General features: G+C 40.9%; 1 protein-coding gene across 6 annotated transcripts in view; it reads right to left on the reverse strand.

The window, feature by feature from the left end:
• Positions 1 to 4446: 4446 nt before the first annotated feature.
• The window catches only part of LOC6498344 (semaphorin-1A), a 120120-nt gene continuing 107889 nt past the window's right edge, over positions 4447 to 16677 (reverse strand). The window contains exons 7-23 of one of the 6 annotated variants that reach the window (XR_006507410.1): positions 16181 to 16285; positions 15280 to 15368; positions 14953 to 15094; positions 14699 to 14820; positions 14544 to 14624; positions 13921 to 14066; positions 10236 to 10318; positions 10025 to 10168; positions 9849 to 9960; positions 9404 to 9546; positions 9197 to 9325; positions 8048 to 8255; positions 7708 to 7978; positions 7590 to 7643; positions 6657 to 6719; positions 5298 to 5370; positions 4710 to 4778 (exon numbers count right to left, since the gene is read on the reverse strand). Coding sequence is in view for 3 of the 6 variants with exons in the window: in XM_044716139.1 (XP_044572074.1) it covers positions 4600 to 4778; positions 5298 to 5370; positions 7590 to 7643; positions 7708 to 7978; positions 8048 to 8255; positions 9197 to 9325; positions 9404 to 9546; positions 9849 to 9960; positions 10025 to 10168; positions 10236 to 10318; positions 13921 to 14066; positions 14544 to 14624; positions 14699 to 14820; positions 14953 to 15094; positions 15280 to 15368; positions 16181 to 16285 (2081 nt within the window). In the remaining 3 variants the exon portion in view is untranslated. Of the gene's footprint in view, positions 4779 to 5297; positions 5371 to 6407; positions 6467 to 6656; positions 6720 to 7589; positions 7644 to 7707; positions 7979 to 8047; positions 8256 to 9196; positions 9326 to 9403; positions 9547 to 9848; positions 9961 to 10024; positions 10169 to 10235; positions 10319 to 13920; positions 14067 to 14543; positions 14625 to 14698; positions 14821 to 14952; positions 15095 to 15279; positions 15369 to 16180; positions 16286 to 16677 lie in introns of those variants that run through there. The other 5 variants (XR_006507411.1, XM_044716140.1, XM_044716139.1 and 2 more) reach the window with 5 other exon arrangements.

A 16677-nucleotide genomic window follows, 5' to 3' on the forward strand; every position in this document is an offset into this window, starting at 1 on the left:
TTTATTTTTTATTTATATTTTTTGTCATTTTGAGAGGTCAAGGAAGAAGATGTAGCCGTTTGTAGCCGACTTGAATTTGATTTAGATGTGTTCTTGTGTCTAGATTTGGTTAGGGATCGGGAATTCAATTCATGTCGTTTAGTTCGCGTTTTAATTTGTTTTCATTTAAATGTGTTGCTGTTAGCTCTATAGTTGCTTGGAAGTACCGTTTTGTGTCTAACTTTCGTAACTTATTTGAGTAAATATTTGTTATTAGCTTTGGGTTTTTGGGGTTTTCATTTCGTTCATTACTCATTATGTTCTTGCGCTACATAGTCAACAATTTAAATTTATCCTTACGTATTTGTAACCGCTAAAGAATGGATAACATACTCATCATGGCTCGAATGCTTCGAGATTACCTATTCGAAGAGCACATATCTTGACTGTCGATTCAGTGACTGTGTTGTGATGGGTGGTGTTGTGCCGGATGTGTGTCTGATTAGTGTCCAATTGGTGTGTGGTGTGGAGTGTGTGGAGCTTGGAACACCAAGCGCAGGAAATCGATAGCCTTCGGCTCATGTAGTCTGAGTTATGGAGCGTGCTTTTGTATTGTTTAAATGAAGGAATATTTATTTGGTTGGTGAAGTATTTACAAAGTTTCGCAGTATTCATATAGGTAATGGTTAGGTTAGGCTCTTGCGTTATAAAATCTTAACATAATTATATAAATTGAATGAACTCGCTTAACTTTGTTTCATTTATGGCTTTCAAGTAAGTAAAATGCATCGATTACGTGTCAGTGTGTTTTTTTGTATTATGTTTTCGTTTTTTTTTTTTTTGTTACTAGAAGCATAGAGAGCTGTCTACTTAGAAATTATAAAACCAAACAGATCCGGACATCGCACATATTTAGGTAACATGCTCACCCCAAATCCATTCAGATGTCTGAACGGTTTTATCTGTAATAGTTTGCTCCTTTTCTCAAAAACATAATAATACAGTCAATAATAATCCAGTTACGGTTAATGCCTTAAACTAGTTAGTAGGTATTTATGTATAATGCAATGCCTGCTCGTAATAATATCTATCAATTAATCATTTATATATTTTTCATATATATATATTTATTTATTTTATGTAAGAAGCACTTGAATATATATCGTTTGTTTTTATAATGAAAAATGAAAACTTGAGTGTGTGATGTTTCGAGTTCTTTTATTCCATTTACTGGGTTCCAGGTTTCTACTCTCTAGGGCTTTGCTTTTCAATAATTTATTAAATGTTGCTTGTTCATTATAGTTTTAATTTCTGGCTAAATGCACCCGCTACAATCAGTAGTTAATAATTGTTTTCATCTTATTCGGAGAAAGTTAAAAATCGTTTTCACTTGCCTTATAATTATTTTTAAAGTATGTTCTTCTTCGACATTGTCGCGGTCTTCATTGTCCACTCAGATGTTGCTCTTTAAAAATGTTCTTCTGAGTTTCATTTCCTCACAAATTTCACAAATTTTGTTTTCTGCATAATATTTTAGTAAATGTGAAGTTTCTTGTTCGTTTAACTCTGCCTTTTAATGAGTGTTTTTAATAAAATACTTTGCTTAAATCATTTTTTTTTTGGTTTGTTTATTATTCATATTTTGTTGATTTTTTTTTGGGGTTTTCAAATTTAAAAGCATTTCTAGAGAATCACTCGTCTAATGTATCTAATAAGTTTATGTATACGGGTCATCTATATTTATGTTATGAGTAATATAATCTTTTTGCTTTTGTTACTGTTGTTGCGGATTTTGTCTGTAGGCATGATTCACTGTAAAACCTTTCCTTTCAATTGCAGCCTGGCCTTAAATTACAATTACGTGATCGACTTTTTCCATTGTATACTGAATAATCGGCGATCAGATTCAATTTGCTTGTATATGTACGTGTAAATGGTAAAGTGTATAAAAGTTAATGATCTGATTCAGTTAATACTTGTATGCAATTGTATAATAAGTTGATGTAGATCTAGAATTAGGTCAAACTTCTAGGGCTTTGCTATTTAATGTATATCCATCGGCTGCTACTCTATGTGTCTGATTCATTTTTGCTTACGACTTACATGCTTACGGATTTGTATTGCTTTCGAATGACTCGACACATCCTTGTTAAATAATAACACCAAACAATGCAATTAAAAACTAAATAAACCAAACGATAATGATCTAGATACGTATATGAAATGAGCTTAAATCTTACGCAAGTATTTACAAATAAAACTAATTTAAATAAATATAGCACAAACAATTGCGAGAGAATCACTTAATTAGTTGTGTCTTTGGCTGTCTAAATGTAATCGCTTTTGTCACTTGTTTGTTGCGGTTCATCTTTCGGTTTGTATACATTTTGTCAAAAAGTAAAATTGCATATAAAAGCATTAAATCGCTGCTGCATAAAGTATATTGTATATCTCAGTGTATATATGCCTACGCAAGTGTTTCAAGGATTTGATTTCTTTTTTTTTAAGGTTTGTTTAACTCTACTATCTGTATGGTTGGTTTTTGTTTTTTATACAATTTTCTGTGATTTAGATATTTCTACGCTTTCTTTACTCGTCTTTCAACGCAATTTTCATGTTTGATCTGATGAGTTTTTTGTTTAAGATTTCATACAAAATATCGAATATGGGTTAGCTTAGTCTAGCTCTAAATATACTCTATTACAAGAACAACATTAGCAATGCCCCTAGAGAAAATATTTTCAAAAGTTTCGTTCTGTTTTCTAGCCAATTCTATAATACAAACCCTAAGTGGCTAGGCTAAAGTTTATTTATATAATGCTTTCACTAAATTTTGATCGATCACTTCACATGAAATTTGTGTGTCTTCCTCCTCCATCTCCATCTCCATATATCCCATATACGTATGTACACAGATGGCGAAATATCTGTCTCGGCATTGGAAACATCCTGAACCTATGCAAACTATAACAACTGAACTAAAAGTGAGGAGATTTTTTGCCCTCTAGGGGCTCCAACCCCTCCCCATTATGGCACATATCGCACATACACATGTTATCTGTACAGATAGAGTTGAATAATGCGTTTAGTCCTGTACATATTTTACACTTTTCTATAGAGTAGACCTACTAGGCGATTCGAAAATGGAAAAGTGGCTTAAGGCTCTGCAAATAAAATTGACAGCGGACAACGCATTCGATGGATTCGACTTTTGGATGAGGAGAGCTGAGTTGCGATTGGCAGTTTCAGTTCCAGGTCGGAGTGAATCTCGAGTGCAGAAACCTCTCTCTGGTTCCTCAATTTCGGATGGCTTAACACTAATTTGTATGCCCTACTATTTTGGTAAATCAGTAATAAGCGTTTCATTTTGTTTTTTTCTCCATTTCTGTTTATCCTTTGTCATCTCGTGTACATTTCTTCTACAATTATTTCCAATCCTTCCCGGTTAAATGCAAAAAATCGTGTATATCGTGTATATTCATTTGAATAAGGTTTGCTTATTTTACGTTAATATTTACATCTCCTGACTCGTGTTTCCTTGAATTTTAATTAACAATATTGTTTGCAGCTCTAAGTTAGCGACTATATCTGAAGTTGGTATATATAGAGTCATATATATATATACGTATTCTTTGTTAGCAGATTCGGTTATACTATCTGTGTAAAGGCTGTATAACTATAAATTTCGTGTATAATCTCTGTGGCTTTTTTGTGTGTAAGTAAATCCATCCCATCCAGTTCCTATCGCAAATTTTGGGAAGATTCTTCTTTACCAAATTTCAATTTTTGAATTGAATACCAATAAGGGAGCATTACATATCTGAGTGATTTCGATCTGTAACACAACCATTGGCTGGTAATAATAATCTGCTATCTTACATTTTCGTGATTTTTTGTTTCTTTTTGAAAACCAATCTGATTACGCAACTACAAATCCCTAGCTTAGTGGAATCCTTAAAACTAGTACATCTCATTCTCATCCCAATCGACCGACTGCAACACCAGTTTGTCCAGCTCCTTGGAGTCCCCGGAGCTGCTGTTCCGCCTGCGCCTCCGCCTCTGGAGGTGCGCCCACTTCCGGTTCAGTTGCGTGGCCACCTGTGGAGCTGCAAACATAGCCGCCGCTGCGGCGCTCAGCTTTGTGGGCGTAATGGCGCTACTGGTCGTGGGCGTGGCCCCACCTCCAGAAGGACTCATACTGAACAGCTCCCGGTTCCCAAAGCGAAATCTACGGGGTGGTGGCAAGGGAGGCGTGGCAGCACTAGCTCCTCTCGGAGTATCGTAAGGTGGTGGCGGGGTGATCATGGCCAGCGAAGAGGTATCCTCCTCGTCATCGTCGTCCTCCTCCTCCTCCTCGTGGTCATCATTTGCAAAGTGGAACCTGGCATCGGTGTAGGCGTTGTCGGGGGCGTGGGCATGACGTTCGTAGAGCTCGTAGGAGGGTGTCTCCTCCAGCGGCGACTGCGGTTGGATCGGTGTTACTGGCATGGACTTGGCGTACGTCCTGCCAACGGGGCTCCTTTGGGGCGGCTTGGCTGGGGGCGTGGTCGGGTGCTGGGGCAGCGACTGGGCTGTGGACTGGGCCTGGATGAGTGGCATCGATTTGGTGTTGCATATCAATCAATCACGGTAGATGTAGCTGCAGTTCTTGGGGCTCTCCTGCGGACTGGGGCTGCTGGATGGTGGGGCCGGACTGCTGCTGCTGTTGGACATTACGGGCGAGGACCCGGAACTGGAGTGCGGCTGTTGTTGCTGCTGCTGCTGTTGTTGCTGGGGGCTATTCGAGCGGTGTTGAGTTACTGCAAAGGTCAAAGGCACTGGATTAAATTGAGGCAAGTGGACGAGACATATGCTGGGTGCATGTTGCATCGATGCTTAGGATAACACACATATGAGGGCTATTGAATGCATAGTTTTCGAGACAACATTGAATCTGCTGCAACATGCACACACACAAAACTACTTAAGGTTAAGAAAATCAATTTAAAATGGGAACAAAGAATATCCAAAAACACTCAAAAGAATTGAACATGTAGTTTCTTGACTTAAGAAACAGGAACAGATAGGAAAAGATTTTATTTTTTTAATTTAAAAGATAGCACAGATAGTTCCAGAACATATCCCAATGAGGGTCCAACCCTGCACCACAGAGCACGAGATCAGAGAAGGTGAAACCGGAAGGGACGACAGATACAGTTTTTGTGGAAGAGGTGTGTCTGGGTCCGTGTTCTGTGTCCTGTGAGAGCCCCAGTTGGGCCGGTTAACAAATAAGGCTAACTTAATGCAACTTAGGGTAACGGAACGCAACGTAAACTTACCAATACCATGACGGGGCGGCTGTCTTCTTGCGCGACCAAGACTTCTATTACGTGTGTTTGTGTTGTTTACAGCCTATGGGGGTGGAGTGTTTATCAATTTCTCTTCTTTAACATTCAAGTTTAAGATTTTGAAAAATTATGTAAATGTTGAGGAAAAATCAAAGTTGAATAAAACCAACAAAGTATAACTCTAATTTGCTTTAATCTATGACAAAAAAAATAACGTTTGCAGTCAAAGTTTGCTCCCAAATGTTCTTGCAAGGCAGGTCGAATTTTTGAGTGTGTTTTCTAGTAACCGAAACAATAAGTTTTTAGTTTTCAAATTTTAATATTTCTTTGTTTTTATCAGATCTCTTCCAATGGTATTTTTGGCAAGCAATAAAACTTAAAAATTGTTCATATCATATAGAATACTATATAGAAATTAGGATTCAAGTGGGAAATACATGTATCATAGTGGGGGGAGGGAGTAGTTAAATTATTGAATTTTAATGTGGCCAAGATATTTATTATTTGTTTTTAATATTACACACACGCACACACTTCTTTCTATTCATCTCAGTGGGGGATTCATGGCTAATGCTATATTAATTTTGGTTTTTGGTGCCCATGCAGTTGGATTCAAGCGGTTTGATGGGGTTCAGACTAAAAGGGGGTGTATGCGATACATCGAATAATGCCATATCCAACCCCAAACACATACACTCACACACACTCCCAATCACACAGAGGTCAGGCAAAAGGTCAAAGGAAGCGCTGGCAGCGATTGGCATGTTGACCACGAAGCGAGTTGGGCGCGGGATGGCTGACTGGGCTGGACTGGCCTGATTGATTGATTGATCGATTGATTGATTGGCCGATTGGAGGTTCGAAAACGTTTTTCTCATTTTTCCGAAAATCGTGTGGTGTACAGAAAAATCAAAAGGAAGCGGTGAGTGAAGATAGAGACAGAGAAAGATATAACAAACAACAAAGCTGCAAGAAACAGTGCCTAAATATTTGAATATTTTTGAAAATTTTCAACACAAAATATTCAGCAAAAGGTGCTCTAAATTCAAAATATATGTATACTGTGGAGAGAGCGAGAATCGGGGAGATTTTGAAAATTACTTTTTGCCTATTGAATTTCGGTTGAGCTCGTGGCGAAGGGAGCTCGTTCCATATTGCAGCTTTTGAGCAAAACATTTTCCAGATTAATAGTACTTTAGTAGGTAGCAAACCAAAACCAAAAAAACCCCAAAAAAAAAAAATCAATCTTAAAACCAATAAGAAACAGTCGAGAGGGCAACTAAATCAAAACATTTCAAAATAAATTCAAATAAAAAATAAAAGTAGCTTTAGCTATAAACAAGTATTTACCATATTTTGGGTAATTAGTCCCTGACTGGTTTCAGCCGCCCCACTCCCGTCTCAAAGGTAAACCTAATAAAAAATGGGAAGAAGAAGAGAGAGATAAGATAGAGATAGATTTTTGTTTTTTTTTTTTCCGTGTTGTTTATAGGATGGAGTTAGTATCGATAGAGAAAGTATCGCTCGGAGCTGAATTCGAGTGGTAATGAAAGTAACTATAATGCATAGGCATATTTAGAGAGACAAAAAGGACTCGCCGGCTGAGAGATCGAACCCCGTTTCGATTCGAGCGATTGGTGTATTTCCAGAAGAACCAAGAGAACTTTCAAAAATAAACTTACAAGATGGAATGAAAATGGATTTTAGGCATGCGCTTCAAAATGATTGATGGGGTTTGGTGGGGTGATGATGGATAGCGGCGCATAGTTAAGAGACACCCATGTTTTTGAAACCCAATTAAATTAAAAGGACAAATTAAAATTACTTTCAAGATGATTTTCAATTAAAATACAAAAGAAAAGCATGCAAATAGCTACACACAACATTTATGGCTTAGAGGTATGACTTGTAATGGTTAAATGATTTGTGCTTTAAACCTAATTACTGCAACTCTCTATGTAATGGATGTGGCAGGACAAACACACACTCACACACCAAAACACACCAACATACAACACGGATAGCAAGTGAAACTATGAAATACACCAATCGACGATTGTGCGAGGAGGTTTCAAATAAAAGCGCAGCACAAGGACTCTCGACGGGCGAGCAAGTTAGTTAACTAATGTCGAACAACATCGAAAAGATCGCAATAGTAACGATTAGAGATTATTATTAGTAATGGTAGTAGTAGTAGTAGTAGTAGTAGCAGTAGTACAATAAGATGGAAATTAAAAAATTATTCGTATTCTTCTAGGTGGGTTAATATCTGAGTTAGCTTACCTTCTTAACGCTGCGGGTGGTGGAAAAGCCATCACCGCGTCTGTAGTTATCGCCCTGAAAATAGGTTTCATAATTATTAACATTGAAAATTAACTGAAATTTAAACAGAATCAGTTACCATCACTTGGTGAGAGCGCAGCGTGCCAAAGTTGTCGCGACCGCGGTAGGATTGTTGGGTGTTGTAGCCATCCGGCTGGAACTGGAAGAGCGTCTCCGAGTTGGGGCCCTGGTGCATCTGGTGCATTGGAGGCTTTCGGAGTGTGTTCTTTGGCGAATGCATCTTGTTTTGCGGTGGTGGTTGTGGCAACAGTACAGGCTCCGCATATGTCACCTCTTCGACTTGCGGCAGCAGTTTGGGCTCTTGCTGGATGCGGCACGATGAAGGGAAACTAAAGGGAATACAATACCATTAATATCAGAGTTTGTCAATTAAATTTCAAATAAATCCTATTTCTTACCTATTAACATTTTGTCGCTGTTCAAAGTATTCATATTCCGTATCCGGATAGGGCAGATTGTCGTCCTCGTCCTTGTGGCAGCGTCGACCACAGAAGTAGCCTGTAAAGAAGCCCACCAGCAGGGAGAAGATCGAGCCAGCCAGGACGGCCATTACCAGAGTCTCCACAGTGTACTGGGCGTTGATTATATCTGCGGATATTTGGGGACCTTCGGTTAGTATAGATTTTCGAAATAGATTGTTCGTTTTGGCATCGATACAGTGTGCATTAGACAAAACATTCAATAAACATTTGAATTCACAACAGATATTTGGTTTCAAGTTTGTTGAATTGGTGGGTTTTCAAAGGTGGGTCAGTTTCGGTTTCAGTGTGGGTAGTATTGATTTATGGAGGTTGGTCCATTATTTCAACGACATCAATAAACATCCAAACATCGAATTTAGAACGCATGGTATAAGGTAATTGCACGTTAAAAGTTCACAAATCATAAAAAAGAAACAAGAAAATTGTGAATAAAAAACGGTTAGTTAAATCGTACAACAACAAGTAAACTGGTTCAGAACTTTCTCCTCATTATACTGGCCATTAGTTAGTGTAATTAAAACAAAACTTTTGACGCAAAAAAAATACGATAATGAAAGCGAATCATGCTGAATATTTACACAAAAATGGTTTAAAGTTAAATGTTACATTTTATTATATCTGGTATAGAAATCTGATATTTAAAAGTTTATAACTTCTGGTTGAAAGTAATTTCATGTTTAATAAAATAGTTATTTTTTAAAAGATTCTTCCGAGAAAGATTACACAAAACATAAATAAGTAGTTTCGTGAGAGAACAGGTGCAAGGCAACAGATATTATGGGCGTTGAATGGCATAAAGTGGCAATAAGTCAGCAGCTATGAGCCAAGGGACTAGGGAGAAAATGAAAATGTGATTTGCATCGCAAGACAACAGGTAACAGGTTATGCGGAGCAAGTAAAGGTCGGAGGTTGCAGACTGGCAGGAAAAAGGTAGAGGTTGAAAAGGTGGAAAAGGCTTCAGGGAAACTGACAAGCAAGTACGTGCAAAAGGGAAAACGAACAAATCCAAAATATATATGTATATGCATAAATTGATGCAATGGGGAAACTGTTTAGATAAATCACCTTCAAAGTTCTTATCAATATTGTCGATGATTTCCTGATCCTTGCTCTGGCGTCGCGAATCCAATAAGTCCATTTCGTTGCGGTATCCCTTCTGCTCCCCCGCATTGGCATCCTTTGAGTTTATTTTGCCTGGTCGAAGAGTGATGGGGAGGGGCGTTAATCTCGTGTTGCTCGACGTCGGGGGCTCTTGGCCAAGTTCTTACTCACCTGAGGGGCAGGCCGCATGCTGGCCAGTGGCCACATTCTGGTAGAAATAGTTTTCCTCCAGCCATCTAGGAGCGCCGTGGGAGCGACACTTGCCAGCAATTTTGTCCCAGGCGCAGTAAGGATCCTGCAATGCGACGCACTCGCTGTGGAGATGCCGAGAATGTTGGATAAATATTTATAAATTGCACAGAAAAAAGGTAGCCTAGCATTTCTTGAGCATTTTTCTTAAGCACAAAGCTTTTTAATCATTATTTCTTTCAGTGCTTTAAAGAACTGATGAAACTCGAAAATGTGTAAAGCGTAAAACTCGACGATTGCGTCGCATATTGAGGCAGTCAAGTGTCAGGAAGGCGACACGAGTGTCGCGCAAATTGTTACATGATAATAAAAATGCCATTGTCTGTGCGGCGGTGGAGCTGGAATTGGGTAGTTGTCTGGCACTCACCTGCAACTGGTGATTTTGTCATTATGACAACGATGCAATTGTATGGCCACCACCTGGCTGTCAGTCACAATGATTAATTTGCCATCATCATAGCTGCCATCTTTGGGTTGATCTGCGAAATCAATACAGGTTATTTCCATATATATATAATTCAGTGTATAGCAGAGTATACTCACCGTACTGCATGGTTCTAACTATTTCCAGGTTGCGAATTGGCTCGCTCTTGGTCAGGACATCGATCTCTTCAATGACCACCGACGTGACTTTGTCAGCGGCATCGGCGGATTCCGCATTAACCGACTTGATGATCTTGCCGTGGTCTAAGTGGGTTTGAATGAAAATTATTAGATATTGTCCATGGAGTTCCTAAAGCCTTTGTTAACTCACCTGTGCCCACGAAAATAACATCGTAGGTCTTGCCGCCCGGAGTCTTTATTTGCGCATCGACAGCAATTTGTGTGAATCGATATCTGGAATGGAGAATGCGAATTTCAATGTAAAGTTTTTTAATTAGTTTTCTACTGTGACGACTCGATATCCCTGGTATCAAATTTTTCTTCATCAACCAGTGCGATGAAGGAGCCTCTGTTAGTTCCCTAAATGAACAACCGAACGTTGTTGCATGTTTTCTTTGTTTTGCAACATTGTTGTCCATCGTTTCCCTGACAATGGACGGACGTCTGTCATTTTGGTTAGACGTCCATTAATAATGGACAGACGCCAAAATGGTCGCCGCTGTCAGGACGAGAAGGACAAGCACACTGAAGTGTTCTGGTTAGAACAACTAACGTTGTTTTTTCTCTCGTTTTTTTTTTAAATATGTATATTCCGAACAATAACTACAATAAAAGCAACACAAGTAGATGAAATAAAAATGAAAATTTCTCTCTGATTTCCACCGCAAAAGCTGTGCCCGCCGTTGCAGCCCCTTGTTGCAACATTTGTGGCCTGGTCCATGGTCCATCGTCCATAGTCCATTGTTGCTGTCATGCCTTCTGGCTCGATTTAAATGCAAATGTCTGGCAGCAGAAATGGGAGCCACAGTGCTGCAGAAGCCCAGGAGGCGGTTACTCCATGTCCCACTGCTCTTCTTTTTTATTGTTAATTAACTAATCTTGTTTTCGGAGCATCGCTTGTGTGGCGCAACAATTTCCAAATTGCCTAACATTTCTGGGAATAATTCATTAAACAAAGTTTTAATTTAGTTCTAGTTTGGGTTGGAATTCGAGCTTTGAGAATTCCAGGGCGAGAATTGTGTTTAGTAGAGAGATAGGGTACAATTTAGACAGAGTTTAATGTAATGGTCGCCGGGGTTTGAACAAAAGTGGATTCAATAAATGTTTATTATTTTAATAAAGCTAGCCCGGAATCGAAAAAGTTTAATTTAAATTCTAAACTAGACAAAGAAAGCCCACGGGTGGGAACGAGAACAAATTTGGCTTAAGCTGAAATTGAAAAAAAAAAGAATCCTTCGAAGGCCAACGTGAAAGTCAGGGATATGCAAAATAAATATGTAAACAAAGTAGGGGAAAAAAATGTTTACGGAGGACCCAGGGCCACGTCCTGGGTCGGGTCAAAGTCCAAAGTCCTGGCAATTGAAACTTGCAAAAATGTTGCCAACTTTTGTATCGCTCCGATGAGTTCAGAGGGCGACGATGACAGCAACAACATCGCCAGACAAATGGCCAGAATGGAGGAGGGATGGGTAAGTTAGCCGGCTTTGTCCACCTCATGCCGAGCTAACTTCCCGGCCGATAAGAACACGTTAAGGACAATGCGATACCTTGGAACAGGAACAGGAAGATGCAGACTGGGATACGGTCAGCCAGCCAGCTGCTGGTAGAAATCAGTTGAATATGGGATACTTCCGGTCTGCGCCAGGAAACAATTTGTAACGGAGAACCCAAGGAGCCTTGGACTTGCTGGGACACTTTCAACTCAAGTCGATGGGAGATGCTACCATGCTACTATCCTGAGTACATACAGTTTTCAACTTGCTGCAAACTTTTGCCACAAACCAGCCTCAGCCCCAGCCCCAGACTCAAGCCCAGACCAGTTCCCAGTCCCAGTCCAAGTCTCCCTTCCAGAATGCAAATCATGGAAATCCTGGCAAAAAGACGTCGCCTTCTTTCCGAGATTTATTTGAGCCACGCCCCCGCACACAGGCCGACGGCAGCCGAGGAACGGAAGTGGCCAAACGATTTGGGACCCCAACGAAATTATAATAAATTTATGTTTCGGCCGAATGCCATAAATTCCATGGAATTTTTGATTTGATTTTGTCATTTGCGTTCAATAACTCCCCGCTCCGGCCAGTCCCCTGGACAGAATTCACACCTTGGAGCCGTCACTTTGCGGTATCTCGTTCTGGTTTCAAGTTTGCCAGAAAATATAATTTATGCGTATTGTCCGAGCCCGAATCGTTCAGATGATAAATGATTTCTTTTGGTCGTAAACGGTCTTGGCATTAAGAGCTTGACCCGATTCTAATACGCTTGAGCTCCCAAGATGGGACCATTCTATAGGGGAATTAAAATTTGAATCTCCAAGTAGCGGGGTGACTCAGAATTTAAACCAGGAATGTACCAAAAAATGGCAAAAAAAGTCTAAAAAGACTAAGACAATAGTTGCTCCCTGAGTTAGTAGATAACTAATTATTAACAAGCACTTAAAATGGCTTCTGCGATAATGACCCAGTTAATATTTTGATTTATGGAATGGCGATGACGCATAATCCTGCAACTTAATGAAAACTTTTGGCCCAGAAGGAAGGCCGAAGGCCGCTGACATCCTGACATATGAGAATAGTTGAGCTACAAAAAATAAAAAAAAAGAAATGTGGGAGTAACTTTTGCGCATTTTTATGGCTTTCAATTGAGTGTCCTGGGCTCTTGATTAAATTCTGATGCACGCCCTCGTCCTGGATGCGTCCCTAGCCGAGCATCCGTCGTCGAAGTTGCACCAGCCCCCCAAAATGCAATGAGTCAGTTGCAGAAAGTGGTCTCCCCCACTTGATTTTTTTTTTTTAACAACCCACCCTCCCACACACAGTCACTGCACTGCACTGCACACTCGCCCTTGCATTTGTTGTGGTGTGCTCATGTGGATAGGGATGCGGATGCGGATGCAGAGGCGGATGCGGATGCGGATATGGAGGAAAGTATGGAGCAGGTCTACAGTCTGCGTTGTTGCTACGTGTTCCATATTTCATTCTAATTTATTCAGTTGTGCATACATATTTTCGTTACGGGTTGCCTCCTCGGCGCATCCATGCATTTCCTTCTGGCTGGCTCGGTTCGTTTGCTTCAAACTATCGCTCCACTGCCAGTCCCACCTGCACCACCACCACCCGCTCTAGCCGCACCACTTGCCCCCAACCAAAGCCAGTGTCTAGAGTGGTGCTCAGTGGCTCGCTTATGATTTAGCCCCTTTAAAGTTTCTTCAACACCCACTCCCATTCCTGCTGGCACACATCTCGACGTTGTTCGCCGTAATTGTGGCTCAATTACATGGAAAAGTTACCAAATTGAATTTTTAAATTCTCCCCCCGGCCAGAGCGAGCGAAATCGTTGGCCATAATTTATGGAAACGCTTCCCCCATGGCCCTGTTCATGTTGCTTTGCTTTACGGTTATTTGCGCTGACTAACACCTTTAGCCAATTTCCATAAACTCGGGCTAGAACAGATGCTGCAACCTACGTGTATGTCGGCCAATATCCACAAAGATTTAGTTTCTCCACCCAGAGCCCTCTTAGGCTTAGAGACCTCTTACAATCGATGTAAAGATTCGAAATATGATGTTGAATGGAATATAGTTTGAAAATGTTTGTTGCTTTTTCAACGCCTTTTGTATCCATATTATGGTTCTAAAGCCAACTACTTGAATGCCCTCTTCCTTTATTGCCCACTGAAACCACTAAGCTGGCCAAAAGTCAACCATCTGGTTGGTTGAAAATTTATGCTTCCCAACTGGGGACGGATCTCGCTTTCGGGCCGGAAACGGAAGTGACGAAGCAACGAAATAAAGGCGATGTGCATATGATGGCTTGTGCGACGCCAGTTAGTTACTCACATTGTGCTCGTCCGGACCAAAATCGGTTGACCGAAAAATGCCGGCACATTCTCGTCCATTAACGAATGTGTTTTGATGAAATTCAATGTGGGGTCGGTGAGGCCTCTGGAATCGTTGTGGCAGGCACCGGGACGAGGATGAGGTACCTAAAAATATACAGAATGAAAGCCAAATGCAAATTTAATATGGCAATTTAAAGGATTAAATAAAATATATGGCTTAGTGCTGTCACATCATTGGTGAGTTTGTTGAATATCTTTAGCAAATTGTTACAGTGACTCCTTGTTACTCGTCCTCTGGCATGAACTCCCATTCACTCAGCTAGCTAGTAGCTACCAATATCAAAAAGCTGACAAAAGCAAAAGCTGCCAAAAACCAAAATCGATGCCGACATGTGCAGTCATCTGCTGGAAATTGGCAAAAGCATTCGAGATGCAAATGCAAATTTGGTGCCAAACGAAGAATACATTTTCCAGAAACATTTTTATGGCATGCCGGCCATAAGTCATAAATTTGTGCGGCACCATCTGGGCTCAAGTGCGGTCACAAGAAAGTTAGGGTTGGGCTTAATGCTAATCCGAGTGCCCCATCCAAATTCGAATCTGAAGACATGAAGGACTCACCTTGGCATTGTTCACTGGCAGCCAGTTGGAGTTGATGCCGCTCTGCTCCTTGAACTGTCCCTCGAACGTATCGGCAATGTCCTGGGGGGGTGAAACAGGAGAGTCGCAAATTAAAATTTTCGTTTCGGAAAACAATTTCATGGCTGCTAACTCACCTGCAGAGCGAAGGCACAGACCGCCGAGCCCGGAATGGAGTTGGTCGGCGTATTGAAGACTCCGTAGATCAGCTTGGAGTTCATCGATCCATACTGGCCGTCCACCAAGTTGCTCGCCGATTCTTGAAGTTAAAATGGAAACAAGTTGAAGCTTTTAATCAGCTTACCAGCCAAGCAGCCGTATTGGTTTACGTTTCTCGGCGAACCAATTACAGCGCAGAATACTGGCGTTTAAATTTTGAAATTGAACTTACGGATTTCATTAAAGTAAAAGGGATAATCGCCCGGAATGGAGCAGTTGAGACGGGATTTTAGGAAAGATGTCCAGCGATTGCGGAAACGATGCGGGCCTCCCTTGTCCCACTTGCAGACGCGGGCAACTCGCGAATAAATCGCCTGAAAATCGTACAGAAAGATATCTTAATATTAATGCCGTTCAGCTTCCATCGTTAGAAGGACAACAACTGCGACAATCTGCTGCAAATAAATAAGGCATTGCCAAATACCCAGCATCAGCAGATACTATTTTGTGCCAGTGGCAGTTGTCGTTCCTCATCGAATTGATTGGAAAACCCACTCACCTTGCCACAGTTTATGAACTCCACTGCGGTCTCCCGAAAGAAGAAATAGACAAAGTCTCCCTGCGTGAATGAGCTCACAAAGTTCGGTGCTGGAAGACGGAATATAGGAGGAGAAATTTAAACAAAGTTTAGCCATTAAATTCAGTTTATAGGTTTCGTGATTGCAAACATTTTTTTTTGTTGGTAGATAGTTTTGGATTTTTGTCATTTTCATGATTTTATGACAGGTACGATGACATCAGCTGGAATAAATGAGTTTCAATGGGCTTATTGGTATGCATTAGAGCCAAGTGGATGTGGCGAAGAGTAAGGAGTTCGGGCTTATACCACATCCATTGATGAGTTAATGCCACATATAGTGGCAGCCCGTGAAGAGCTCATTGAAACATTAAAGATTTCACAGTTCACAGCTCTCGACGCAGTCCCCCCATCGGCCATACAATATGAATTATGAACTCTGGCGGAAGGACATCGGCGGGGATGGAGGACGCAATGGAGAGGGGGTATGAGTGACGCCCATCTCCTCCGGTGGTAAATGACAGTCGGACGTGCCACGTCTATTCGGACTCAGATTCAGTTAATGGAAGCTTTTACATGGCAGCGCGAGCTGGCGGGATCCTTGAAATATGCAAAAGGCAATCGCACGCAATCGCATCGCCAACTGACATTCGACAGGACACCGACTCACCGACAATAAGTGCACACAGCGTCCAGCTGGCGACCTCAGATGCAAACTGAAATGGGGTGAAATGTGGCGAGAGGAAGTGGCGATGGCGATGGAGATGGAGGAGGCGCACTGCGCTAATAAAGCAGAAGCGCCATCCTGACAGGGTCCTTGACGTTTTCAATTACCACAAGTGGCTACAAACGCGCTATCTGGCGGCGCTGGCCAGCTACATACCGTTGAGACTCAGGCTATCGTACTGCTCCGTCTGGAGGGGCTCCCTGTAGATAATCGGATCGCTGCCGCTGAAATCCGCCACGGTACCGGAATATAATTCATTGTCTGCAAAGGAAGAGAAAAGGATTTCAGGGATTAGAAGATTCTGCAAATTCATATACTCTTAAATTATTTAATTTTTATTAAGTTCTGGTGACTGACTTCCAAGAAGTTCAGTTATTTTCCACACAACACTAAGTAAGTCGATGTATCCAACTAAAAAATGTCAGGAATAAACGTCAATTAACTGTCACTTTCTATTAGCTCCTGCAAACGTACACTTTCGATCCAATTTTCTTCATAAAATTTCTTAACGAGTATTTATTATGCATTAAAACGTCATGTAATTTGGAATTTTTCCATCCGACGGGCGAAAATAAATCGGGGAATATTATAAAGAATTCATCAAGTGCTCTGTGTCAGACAACATTCAGAGTGCCGACGCCCTGCTGGCTGGC

The sequence above is a fragment of the Drosophila ananassae genome, chromosome 3R, assembly GCF_017639315.1.
Source record: "Drosophila ananassae strain 14024-0371.13 chromosome 3R, ASM1763931v2, whole genome shotgun sequence".
Classification (NCBI taxonomy): domain Eukaryota; kingdom Metazoa; phylum Arthropoda; class Insecta; order Diptera; family Drosophilidae; genus Drosophila; species Drosophila ananassae.